Source organism: Lontra canadensis, unplaced genomic scaffold, assembly GCF_010015895.1.
Source record: "Lontra canadensis isolate GAN:19392208 unplaced genomic scaffold, GSC_riverotter_1.0 scaffold98, whole genome shotgun sequence".
Lineage (NCBI taxonomy): Eukaryota > Metazoa > Chordata > Mammalia > Carnivora > Mustelidae > Lontra > Lontra canadensis.
In genome coordinates, this window is record NW_022631092.1 from 6,119,865 (window position 1) to 6,132,948 (window position 13,084).

General features: G+C 40.2%; 1 protein-coding gene across 2 annotated transcripts in view; it reads left to right on the forward strand.

Moving 5' to 3' along the window:
• Positions 1 to 1,699: 1,699 nt before the first annotated feature.
• DNAL1 (dynein axonemal light chain 1) overlaps positions 1,700 to 13,084 on the forward strand; it is a 34,232-nt gene continuing 22,847 nt past the window's right edge. The window contains exons 1-3 of one of the 2 annotated variants that reach the window (XM_032837294.1): positions 1,704 to 1,817; positions 8,816 to 8,854; positions 12,260 to 12,369. In XM_032837294.1, coding sequence (XP_032693185.1) covers positions 1,815 to 1,817; positions 8,816 to 8,854; positions 12,260 to 12,369 — 152 coding nt within the window. In that variant the 5' untranslated portion in view covers positions 1,704 to 1,814. Of the gene's footprint in view, positions 1,818 to 8,815; positions 8,855 to 12,259; positions 12,370 to 13,084 lie in introns of both variants that reach the window. The other variant, XM_032837295.1, reaches the window with a different exon arrangement.

A 13,084-nucleotide genomic window follows, 5' to 3' on the forward strand; every position in this document is an offset into this window, starting at 1 on the left:
TGGCCTCATTTAACTGAAATTACCTCCGTAACAGCCCTCTTTCCAAGTACAGTCACAGTGGACTTAGAGCTTCAACGTATGAATTTGAGTGGGGAGGACACAATTCAATCTGCAGCAAACATTAGACTCTCATAATATTCTTTTAGATATATGTTATGTCTAAATGTGTCCACGGTATATAATTTTTTTAGATTTATTAGAGAGAGAGTGTGTGTGCTCAAGTGGGAGCAGGGGCAGAGGGAGAAGGAGTGGGAGAAAATCCCAAGCAGGCTCCGTGCCCAGGATGAGATCCACCCCCCCAGATCTTGACTGGAGTCAAAATCGAGAGTCAGAGGCTTAACGGACTGAGCCATCCAGGCATCCCTGCGGTATATCATTTTCAAGAAGATTATACCAACTATTTTGTTTGGTAACTTGCATTATAAATTAGGACATCATGACTGCATGTGAATAGATGCATTTCAACAACTTTTTAAAAAAAGGATTTTATTCATTTATTCGACAGAGAGAGAGCGCGCAAGTGAGCAGAGAGGCAGGCAGAGGGAGAAGGAGAAGCAGGCTCCACAGTGAGCAAGGAGCCCAGTGTGGGGCTGGATCCCAGGATCCTGGGATCATGACCTGAGCCGGAATCAAGAGTCGGAAGCTTAACTGACTGAGCCAGCCAGGAATCCCATTTCAGCAACATTCTTTTTTCTTTTATTTATTTACTTGACAGAGATCACAAGTAGGCAGAAAGACAGGCAGAGAGAGGAGGAAGCAGGCTCCCTGCTGAGCAGAGAGTCCAGTATGCTGCTCTATCCCAGGATCCTGGGATCGTGACCTGAGCCAGAGGCAAAGGCTTTAACCCACTGAGCCACCCAGGGGCCCCTTTCAGCAACATTCTTCATGGAAGTATATTATTTCATTGTTTGGATGTTTGATAATACCAATTTTTTCCCTCTTGACATTTGGGTTATTTTACTTTTTGCTATTAAAACCTTGAACATAAATCTCTGTGCACTTGTCTGATTATTTCTCCAAGATGAAGTCCTAGAAGTCCAACTGCTGGGTCCCAGAGGTGCACACGTTTTGAAAGCTTTTCATACTATGACCAACAGCTCTCCACAAAGGCTGTGTCAGTTTTAAAGAGCAGTGTATATACGCCACCGCATTTCTCCATACCCCTAGCAACTCAGTATTTTTACAGTTTTTGTCTAATTTAATAGGAGGAGAGCAGGAGAGGACATCTCGGTCATCTAAAAATCACCGTTTTATGCTTTCATTCGCCTCTGGCTCCACGGAGGGGTTGGGGAAAGGCAACCGAGGAAATTCAGCTGAATTTAGTTTCAGTCATAAAATGAACAACAACAACAACAAAGAATTTCGTTTAGGTCGAACTACAGGTGAATTATAACAGGCGATAAAGACAAGGATGCGATGGGCAACCTGCGGGAGAAGGGAATTTATTTTTAAAGTTGTTTACGGGAAGGGCAATTTTATAGCGAGGTTTTCAACTTTAGGCAGGCACGTCACTGCGGAGCGAGTGAAACTGCTTTCGGTAGAAAGCATCTCCTGACCACCCTGCATGGCGGAGCTCTCGCATCCTGCGAGAGCCCAGCAGCCCCGCCGCACATGCTGGGAAGCGAGCCGCTGCCCGGCGGGAGGACCGAGGCGGCTGCCGGGAGGTCCCACAATGCCCCGCACGCGCCACCCGGAGGGCGGAGAGAAAGGACCACTGCCGGGGGTGGGCTCCACGGAGGGCTCCGAGAAGTGCGCACGCGCACTGACCTCGGCGGGCCCTAGCAACCAGAGCAGTGACAGTAGCAACGGCCGGGATGGTGAGTACCCTCTAGGCCTCGTAGTCAAAGAGGAGAGGAGACTGGAGGTGAAAAAGGGTGACTGTGGAGTGTTGAGGGTCGGAGCGCTTCTCGGTCAGCGGAAGGAAGCCGGTCGCCGGCGCTAGCTCCGCAGTCAGAGGCCTGAGGCGAAAGAGAAGCCCCGGCACGGCGCGGTCTGGGGTGCGGGCGGCCTGGGGCAGAGCGGAGGTTGGGTGCGTGTGGAGGGACTCTGACAGAGAAAGGGAGCGCAGAGAGCAGGAACTTCTCGAAAAAGAGCGGATTAGAGTGGGAAAGGTGATGAAGGCGGAGTGCGAATAAGGATTTTTCTGTGCGTAGCAGTCATTTTCCCCCTGGCGAGACGGGGCGCGGGGAGCTGGTTATGAGAGGCGTGTGTGTAACCCCGACTGCCGCGGTACTCCTTACCTGTGAGGTGCCCGGGTTGTCCTCTCAAGGACTGTAAGTGCAGGTATTAGGTAGCACTGTAAAGCCTATTCGGATAGACTGTATTAGGAGATGTTCCTCAAGTTTAAGTATGCATAAGTATAGTGGGCTGAAGACTGAGCTTGCTGGAATGGAGATTATGAATTCTTAATGCAATGGGATTCGGGAATTGCATTTGGACGGTGCACCTCAAGTGATTCTAAAATTGGAGGGCGTCCGTACTGCTACCTGGGATTTGAAATCTCTCCGTGATCTATCCAATCAAAGACCTTTATGAAGGAGTGATTTTACTTACTGATGCTCCTCATCTCCTCCTTAAAATGTGCAGTGTTGGGACACCCGGGTGGCTCAGTCGGTTAAGCCACTGCCTTCAGCCCAGGTCAGGATCCCAGATTGCTGGGATGAAGTCCGCATCAGGCTCCTTGCACGGCAGGGAGCCTGCTTCTCTCTCTGCCTCTGCCTGGCACTTTGCCTGCATGTCCTCGCTCTCTCTCTCGCTCTCTCTCTCTGACAAATAAATAAATAAATAAAATCTTTAAAAAAGAGAAAAAAGGTTTAAAAAAAATGTGCAGTGTTGCGTACAGGTTTGGTAGTTCCGCCTAGCAGTTTGAAAAGGGTTGTTGTTGGTTGATTACAGAGTCAAAGCTGTTTAGCAACTATGTGATTGTCCTGTCCGGTGGAGGTGTTTATGAAGAACAAGTACAATTGGTTGTCTTCTTTTTGTGATTCCAGTGCTGTGTAAGTGGGCAGAAATTGAGCCCAGGAAATTGAAATGATGAGGAAGTCATGCTTGCCTTCAACCACAGGATTAAATACCACTTTTAAAAGTAGTTTTCCCGCACACTTTCCTTACTTTATTCGACAGGCATTTAGCTGAAAAGCACTACCAAAGAAAGGAAAAAGTTCTGGAACCTAGGTTTATATTCAGGTGAAGAAATAATCAGCCCTAAGCGATTTTGAAAGCTTGATCCATGAGAATTACTGAAAATCGCCAAATAGAGAATCAGAACCAGTAATTAGATGAAGCTAGCTAAGGCTGGAAACCGGTCGGTCCAGAGCCCTCCAGAAATCAGGCCAGCATAGTTTTGTCAATGAACAATCCGTTAGCCTCCGGGGCGTCTGGGTGGGTTAGTCAGTGAAGCATTTGCGTTCCTCTCAGGTCATGATCCCCCAGTCCTGGGATCAAGCCTGCTCTTGTGTTGTTGCTCTCTCGCTCTCTCTCTTTCTCAAATAAATAAATAAATAAATATCTTTATAAAAAAAAAAAAAACAAACTGCCTTAGCTTCCATTGTCTTTAAATGATTGTATTTCACATCAAAACCCAGGTTTATGGCCTCTGTGAAAAATCAGAAATACTATATTTCACCACTGGACACATTTTCGCCCTATTTTTGTATTACTAAAATATGATGGTGTTGTATAATTGGCAGCATCTTTACTTTCTTAGTAAAGGGTGTTATTTTCAGTAATGGAGTTTTAACGTTTGGAGACATCTTGTCCCAAGTCCCACGTGCCAGCTGTTTTCTAATGCCAGAGTTGAGGTTATTCTCTTTATATGGCCAGCTTTACCCATTAAAGATGCCCACTGAAATAAGTCGAGCAGAGAGAGTCAATTATCATATGGTTTCACTTATTTGTGGAGCATAACAAATAGCATGGAGGACATGGGGAGTTAGGAGAAGGGAGTTGGGGGAAATTGGAAGGGGAGGTGAGCCATGAGAGACTATGGACTCTGAAAAACAACCTGAGGGTCTTGAAGGGGCGGGGGGTGGGAGGTTGGGGGAACAAGGTGGTGGGTATTAGGGAGGGCACGTATTGCATGGAGCACTGGGTGTGGTGCAAAAACAATGAATACTGTTACGCTGAAAAGAAATAAAAAAAATAATAACACAATAAAAAAAAAAAAGCTGTCCACTGGTCCTTTAGGCATTTCAGTTTTTGACCTCTATCTATAGGGAACTAGTAACCTCATAAACCAACTTGCCAGATTGCTTCCAGTTTGAAAGTATTATCAGACGTGTCTTTTCATGGTACTATACAGGGATTTTTTTGGAAATCTACCCAGCAGTGAGATTTCCGAGTCATAGGGCCTCTGCATACTTAATTTCCCTAGGTATTGTCAGACTGCTTTCCAGAAGTCTGCTAGTTTGTTTTGTTTTGTTTTGATTTTAAGTAAGCTTTACCCCCAACGTGGGTCTTGAACTCACCACCCTGAGATCAAAAGTTGCATGCTCTGCTGGCCGAGTCAGCCAGCCACCCCTCTCTCTACTAGTTTTTACTTCCTTCAGTACTGCCTGAGAGTTCTACATTCTCACCAAATTTCTCACCTTTGCCAATCTGAGGATGTATTTTAGTATTCCGTTGTTTTACTCTGCATTCCTCTGATTCTCAGTGAGTTCCAGTACCTCATGATATTGTTAGTCATTTGGATTTCAATTTCTGTTAATTCTCTGTTTATATTTATTTTGCTTTTTCCATTTTTTGTTTTTTGAATTTTAGGAGTTCCCTCTATATTCTCTATTAGTCTTTTGTTGGTTTTATGTTGAAAATCTCTTCTCCCAGCTTTTCTGTTAACTCTCTCAACAGTGTTCTTCACTTGCTGAATTCCATTTGTTCTATTTCTCAGTTTGTTCTATTGTATTTCCTATGTAAATGATCACGTACGCATCGTGCGTTTTATTTCTTCCTTTAAATCATTCCAATTTGTATTTTCTTTTATTATAACATTGATAAAGATCTCTTGTACCATGTTAAACAACAGCAGTGATAGTAGGGATCTCTGATGTATTGGGGATCATAAAGAGAAGACTTCTCGTGTTACCTTTCCAATTTGCTCTTCTTTCCACCTTATTTAAAATACACATACTTTACACACATAAACGCACATCCTGGTACCTCTTCGAAATTCAGCGTTTTTGTTTTTGTTTTTTCTTTTTCCTTAGTAATTGTCACTTTCTAATATACTATAAAATGTATTTATTTAATATATTATTTACCACGTGTCTCCCGCCAGTGGATGTAAGTTATAGAAGTTGGGAATCTTTGTTTTGTTCCTTGATATTTCCCAAGCATGTAAACGTATGTTTGGTATATAGTAGACACTTACTGAATATTTGCTGAAATGAATGACTGTCTTAAGTCTGGCGTTTGTGATAGCTTTTTGGTATGTAGCTTTTATCAAGTAAAGAATTTCCTTGTAACTCTTAGTTGAGAGCTTTTAATGTTAGATGTAGAATGTTACTTTTTAAAAAGATTTTATTTATTTATTTGACAGCGAGAGGGAGAGAGAGAGAGGGAGAGAGAGAGAGAGAGCAAGAGCAAGCGTACAAGCAAGGGGAGCGGCAGACAGAGGGAGAGGGAGAGGGGGAGGGAGAAGCGGGCTGTGGGAGGGGAAGGGCTCTACCCCAGGGTCCAGGGATCATGACCTGAGCTGAAGGGAGACTCTTAACTGACTGAGCCACCCAGGTGCCCCAGATGTACAACTATTTTATAAAGTACTTTTTCCTCACTTCCTGAAATAAATGTGATTTTTTCCCCTTTAATCCATAAATAGGTGATTTACATTTATGGGGTTTTTTGGTTAAACAATCCTTATGCTCCTGGGATCAGCCATTCTTGACCCTGATTATTATTCACCATTGGCTTTGGAGATCTAATGTTGTATCTAGGATTTTCACATCTGTGTTGAGAAGTAAGGAGGGCCTCTTATCTGGTTATGACATCAAGGTTATTCTAGCCTCATAAAGTAAATTGGCAGCTTTCCCTCCTTTTCTGGTTTCTAAAACAACTTGTCTGTTAACAGAGAATATCTGTTCCTTGAAACCTTGTCAGGATTTACTTGTAAAATTATCTAAGCTTGGAGATGTAGGGGAAGAGGATAAGGGTAAATCTCTGGTCATCTTTTTAACATTGAAAATAATTATTGGTCTATTCAGATTTTCTGATTCTTCCTGTGACAGTTTGACACTTTTGTGTTTTTTCTAGAAATGCATTCTTTCTAGGTTTTCAAACTACCATATGTTTGCTTATGATATTTTATTTTTAAATCTTTGCGGTATCTGTTATTTCCTCTGATTCTCTGTTTTCGTCATACAGCTCTCTTTTTGCTCAGTCAGCCTTGCTAGAGATTTAGGAACCAGATTTTAGTTTTGTTAAGCTTTTTTTCTTCAGGTCTGTTTTTTATAGACTTATTCCTTTGTATTTTCCTTAGCCTTCTTTGTGTTTGCAATGACGTGCTTTTTCAAATATCTCAAATACTTGGCTTGTTTTCTGTTTCTTATTTTCTCTTAATTTTTGAATAGATAAATATATTTGAAACCGTAAGTTTCCTTTTAAATGTTATATTCCTAAAATTTTTATATTTCTTCTTTTATTTTTTTTGTTTTACTGTTGTTTATAGTTTACTTTTAACCCAACGATTATTTATTACTATGTCTTTGCTTTCTAGATGTAATGGTATATACAGTTGAGCACCATAGGCCTGAACTATACCGGTCCATTTATATGCAGATTTTTTTCCAATAAATACACTGCAATACTGTAAGTGTATTTCCTCTTATGATTTTTTTTCTTTTTTTAAAATTTATTTGAGAGAGAGCACATGAGTCAGGGGAGGGGCTGAGAGGGAGGGAGAATCTTGAGCAGATTCCACGCTGAGCCCAATATGGGGCTCTATCTCTCGACCCTGACTGAGGTCATGACCAGAGCCAAAACTAAGGGTTGGATGCTTAACCTACTGAGCCACCCAGGCACCCCTCTTATGATTTTCATAATAACATTTTCTTTTTTGTAGTTTACTTTATTGTAAGAATACAGTATATAATGCATGTGATGTGCAAAATGTGCATTAATCAAATGTTTATGTTATTAGTAAGGTTCTGGTTGATAGTAGGCTTTTAGTATTTTTTGGCAAGTCAGAAGTTATACTCAGATTTTTTACTGTGTTGTGGGTTTGGGGCAGGGGAGGTTGGTGTCCCTAATGCCTGTCTTGTTGGAGAGTTAACTGTACTTTTAAACTTTTCCTTTTGTTATTCCTTAGGATTTTTTAAAAAGATTTTATTTATTTATTTGACAGCCAGAGATCACAAGTAGGCATAGAGGAAGGCAGGCAGAGAGAGAGGAGGAAGCAGGCTCCGCATGGAGCAGAGAGCCTGACGTGGGACTCGATCCCAGGACCCTGGGACCACGACTGGGGCGAAAGGCAGAGGTTTCAACCCACTAAGCCATCCAGGCACCTGCTTAGGATTTTTTCTAAATGAACTCTAGCAGTAATGAAAAGATGTCTCCCTTTTCTCACATTTAAAGTTTTAAGTGTTCGGGCTCCTGGGTGGCTCAGTGGGTTAAATCCTCTGCCTTCGGATAGGGTCATGGTCCCGGGGTCCTGGGATCAGGCTCCACATTGGGCTTTCTGATCAGCAGGGAGCCTGCTTACTCCTCTCCCTGCCTGCCTCTCTGCCTAGTTGTGATCTGTCTGTCAAATAAATAAAATCTTAAAGAAATAAAATAACTTTTAAGTGTCATATTAAATTGAATCTAAGATACTATTGATTATAAGGTGCAACGTTATTTTATGTTTTAAGAAAGAAAAATAAGTAGTTGGAATTGAATCATGACAATTAATTTCTTATCACTTAGAATTTTTATTTTGTGCCTATCGACAAAGTTCTTTTTTTTTTAAATTTTATTTACTTATTTGACAGAGAGAGATCACAAGTAGGCAGAGAGGCAGGCAGAGAGAGACAGGCAAGCAGGCGCCCTGCTGAGCAGAGAGCCCGATGGGGGGGCTCAATCCCAGGACCCTGGGATCAGGACCCGAGCTGAAGGCAGAGGCTTATCCCACTGAGCCACCCAGGCGCCCCGACAAAGTTCTTTTAAATGTATTTAGGCATGTAGGTTTTTATCGTAAGTCATTATTTGCAAACATAAAAAAGAATATATGTATATTAAATAAATTGCTTAATATTTTTCTAGATCATCACCATTGCTACCCGGCCACAGTAATTGTAGATTGTTCCTGGTTGTAAAATGCATCCAAATTTCAAAGATATTAAAACGTAAAAGATGTCGATCTTAGAATCAATGAAATAAGATCTATTTTTTCAATTTTATTTTAAAGATTTTATTTATTTATTTGACACAGAGAGAGATCACAAGTAGGCAGAGAGAGAGGGAAGCAGGCTCCCCACTGAGCAAAGAGCCCGAGGCAGGGCTTGATCCCAGGACCCTGAGATCAGGACCTGAGCCAAAGGCAGAGGCTTAACCCACTGACCCATAAGATCTATTGTAATATCAAATGTTGAAAACTGTATCTTTCTGTAAACCAAGTGGGAGAGAAGTATATGGGCATTGCATCATGATTTCCTTAATTTCTCTGAGAGGCATTTAAATAAATCATCCTGATTTGAGGAAGTTAAAATACTTGTATTTTTTGCATGTAAGGTCTCAAAGAAAGAAGTTAATCTTTTCAGTGGTAGATGCTGAGGCTAATAATCATTGTGTGAAAATCGAATCAACAAATCATACCAATAAAGATACTCTTGTTTCCTTTCCTTTTAAGGCAAAAGCAACAACAATCAAAGAAGCTCTAGCCAGATGGGTGAGTATGTGAATTTTTACCTCTTTTAGAAACCATACAAGAATTATTGGATAGTTATTTAAATCTGACCAGTCAGCACAAGGAATCTTTGTGGCACTGGAACTATTTAACTGTCTTAACTGTGGCAGTGGGTACATGAACCTGTATAGGTGATAAAATTGTATACATTTAATACGCACATACCAATGCATTCACACTTGTGTATAAATGAGTACTAGTAAAACTGGGAAAGTCTGATCAAAATCAGTGGATTATATCAATATCAACACCCTACATGTCCCATCAGTGGGTAAATGGATAAAGAAAATTGTATATCTACAGAGTAGAATATTATTCAGCCACAAAAAAGAAGGAAATCCTTCCATTTACAACATGGACAGTCCTTGAGTGCATTATGCAAAGTGACATAAGCAAGACAGAGAAAGACACATACTCTGTGATCTCACACATATGTGAAATCTAAAAAAGCTGAACCCGGAAATGAAGAGTAGAACAGTGATTGCGGGGGATTTGGGTGTGGGGGAAATGGGAGATGTTGGTCAAAGGGTACAGACATCCAGTTATAAGCCAAGTCCTGGGGATCTGATATACGGCATGGTGACTATAGTTAATAATATTGCATTATATACTTGAAAGTTGCTAAGAGAGTGGATCTTAAATTTTCTTTGCACCCAAAGTAAAAAATTAGGTGATGGATGTGTTAGCTAACCTAATTGTGTTAATCATTTCGCAGTATATACAGGTATCAGATCATCACCTTAAACTTATACAATGTTAAGTGTCAATAACGCTGGAAAAAATATTAAGGTATATATTAACATAAGAAAGGAAACTGCATTATAAAATAAATGAATTGAATATAAACTATAGATATTTTGAATAAATCATTCTATAAAGTTTGAACAGTTGTAATTCAGCATCATAAATAGAATTTCCTTAGAGTATTGACATAGCTCCTCAATTTCTATGCCCAGTGATAACTTTTTTGTGGATATTATCAAAGGTTTTTTGAATAATATATGTCTTTTGCTTTTGAGGCTGAGCTTTGAATCAAAAGTCTTTCAGGAAAAAAAAAATCTTTCAGCAGACTTGTGTCTAGGGAAAATAAGGTGGATAGAATAATGAAATATTTGAATTCTTGTTTTGGTGCTTATAAACTTCTCTGTACTTCACATTTAAAAATTCATTTCTGTTTGGTTAATGAAAAATCTGTTTTCTTAAAGAAGAAAAGTAAATATGGAATAAGCTTAGTATTAGATTAGATTTTCTTTGAATTAGATTTTAGGACTTAATTTACTTAAATAATAAGTGGTTGCGTTTTTGTTTTGGGTTGTAGGTTCTATTTCTAGATTATATTGTGGCCATAAATCTTTAACTTTAAGATTGATTGAAGACACTAAGCTCGTTCTTTCACTGATTAACCTAACATTTATTCAGGATCTACTATGTATCAGTTTCCCTCTCATAACCTACAAATGTATGACACAAAAATAAGTACTCAGTGTATGTGTATTAGATCTTTTTCTTTCAATGTACTGTGTATTTTCTTTTTTGTTGTTTTTTAAATTGTGTATTTTCTAGTATTGACATGTTACAATTTGAATTTTAAAAATAAGGCTCTGGGGGCGCCTGGGTGGCTCAGTGGGTTAAAGCCTCTGCCTTCGGCTCAGGTCATGATCTCAGGGTTCTGGGATCGAGCCCTGCATGGGGCTCTCTGCTTGGCAGGGAGCCTGCTTTCCCCTCTCTCTCTGCCTGCCTCTCTGCCTACTTGTGATCTCTGTCTGTGAAATAAGTTAAATAAAATCTTAAAAAAAAAAATAAGGCTCTGTATGTCTGCTAGTGCACTGTTCTAGAAAATGCAGGAAAGCAAAGGAAATGGTCCTGCACTTTAGGAGCTTCCTGTTTTGTTGGAGAGAGAGAACTAACTTTAAGTAGGGAGGTACTTTGAAAATATTATTAGGCAGCATATATTGGTAATATTAAATTGTGTACATAGTACTGAAAATCTAAGATAGAATTTAGTAGTAAATTATTATAGAGTAAATTACTATCTTTGACTTTGGCTGTGTTGTAAGGATGACATCTTCCCGAATTCTTGGTATTTTGGAGCTCTATCTCAGACTGAACTGTGTGCAGAAAAAACAAGAAGTGGGACACCTGGGTGGCTCAGTCGGTAAAGTGTCTGCTTTTGGCTCAGGTCATGATCCCAGGGTCCTGGGATGGAATCACGGCATCAGATTCCTTGCTCGGCTGGAAGCCTGCTTCTCCTGTCTGCTGCTCCCCCTGCTTTACTCTTTGTCTCTGGCAAAGGAATAAATAAAATTAAAAGAAAAAGAAAAAGCAAGATAAGATGACAAAATAGTTGATCTTATAGATCTAAATCTCATATTTAAGAAAAGGGTGCTTAGGGACAAAGAACTCTTCCCAAGAAAATGTTGTTATTGTTGTATTTTTGTTTATTATTAGACTCTTAAAGGATTTTTTATTTTTTATTTTATTTATTTATTTATTTTTAAAATTTTCTTTATTTATTTGACAGAGAGAGAAATCACAAGTAGGCAGAGAGGCAGGCAGAGAGAGAAGGGGAAGCAGGCTCGCCACTGAGCAGAGAGCCCGATGTGGGGCTCGATCCCAGGACTCTGGGATCATGACCTGAGCCGAAGGCAGAGGCTTTAACCCACTGAGCCACCCAGGTGCCCCTCTTAAAGGATTTTTTAAAAATGCTTTTGTTTGTTTATTTGTCAGAGGGAGAGAGAGAGAGAGAGAGTGCAAGCACAAGCAGGGGGAGAGGCAGGCAGAGGGAGAAGCAGGCTCCCCGCTGAGCAAGGAGCCCGATGAGGGACTCGATCCTGGGACCCTGGTGTCATGACCTGAGCTGAAGGCAGATGCTTAACTGACTGAGCCATTCAAGTGTCCCAACTCTTAAAGGATTTTATTTTATTTTATTTTAAAGATTGTATATATTGACTTATTTGTCAGAGAGTACAAGCAGGCGGAGCAGCAGGCAGAGGGAGGTAGCAGACGCCCTGCTGAGCAAGGAACCTGATGTGGGACTGATCCCAGGGTGCTGGGATTATGACCTGAGGCTGGAGGCAGATGCTTAACCCACTGAGCCACCCAGGCATCCCAAGGATTTTAAATATTACAGAGAGGAAAGTTATTTTCTTTCCTCCTCCCTTCCACTTGGTTGGGACCTATCAGTAAATTATCTGAACCGGCCAGGTAGAAGCCTGGTTGTCAGGGCCAGTTAGTAAATGTCAGTAAGTGAATTGTAAAGAATGCAGAGTTATCAAATTCTAAGAACTGTTTTGAAATAAACTTTGAAAAGCCTTAGGGTAGTCTGTACTTTTTTAGTTCTGTGTTACAATCAGGTTTCACTTTCTTCCAAACTAATTTTTGTCATAGGAAGAGAAAACCAGTCAGAAGCCATCCGAAGCCAAAGAGATTAAGCTTTATGCTCAGATTCCCCCTATAGAGAAGATGGATGCCTCCTTGTCCACGCTTGCTAATTGCGAGTAAGTTCTCTTGTCTTTTTCCCTTTCTTTTCTAAATACACAAACCAGAAAAAATGTGTTTGTTTCCTATGATCTTCATTTCTCTTCTTTTGTTTGTTTGGTTAGTGCAGTTCCCCCTTTGGCAAGGCCAAACATAAGAGATTACTGGTTTATGGGACTACTAATAAAGTAAGCTTGAACAATGTAGTATTTTTTTACAGTAAAATTTGTATAATGCGCCTGGAGAATAGAAGTTTCCTTGTCTCTTGGGAGAAACTAAATAACACAGTAATACTATTATCCTGCCATAAAACCTAATAATTTCTCTTATAAGATTAGCCAGTCAGCACTATACTTAGCAGAGGACTAAGAGATACTGCTGTAAAATTTTTTTCAAATTATAAAAATACATTGTAAAACATCTAGAAAATACAAAGAGCACAAAGGAAAGAGTTAATATTAACCAAAATTGTACCACCTTTTGAGAACCAGTATTAGCATTCTGATATAGAGCCTTCTAATTTTTTTTCCTAATGAAGATCAAATTATACTTAATATTTTGTAATTTTCCCATGACTTTAAGTACCAAATCTATATTAATTCCTCTTAACTTCTTCTTCTTTTTTTTTTTTTTTAATTTGAGAGAGAGAGTAGGAGAAGTGGAGAGTCAGAGGGAGAAGCAGACTCCCTTCTGAGCAGGGAGCCCCATATAGGACTTGATCCTAGGACTCATCCT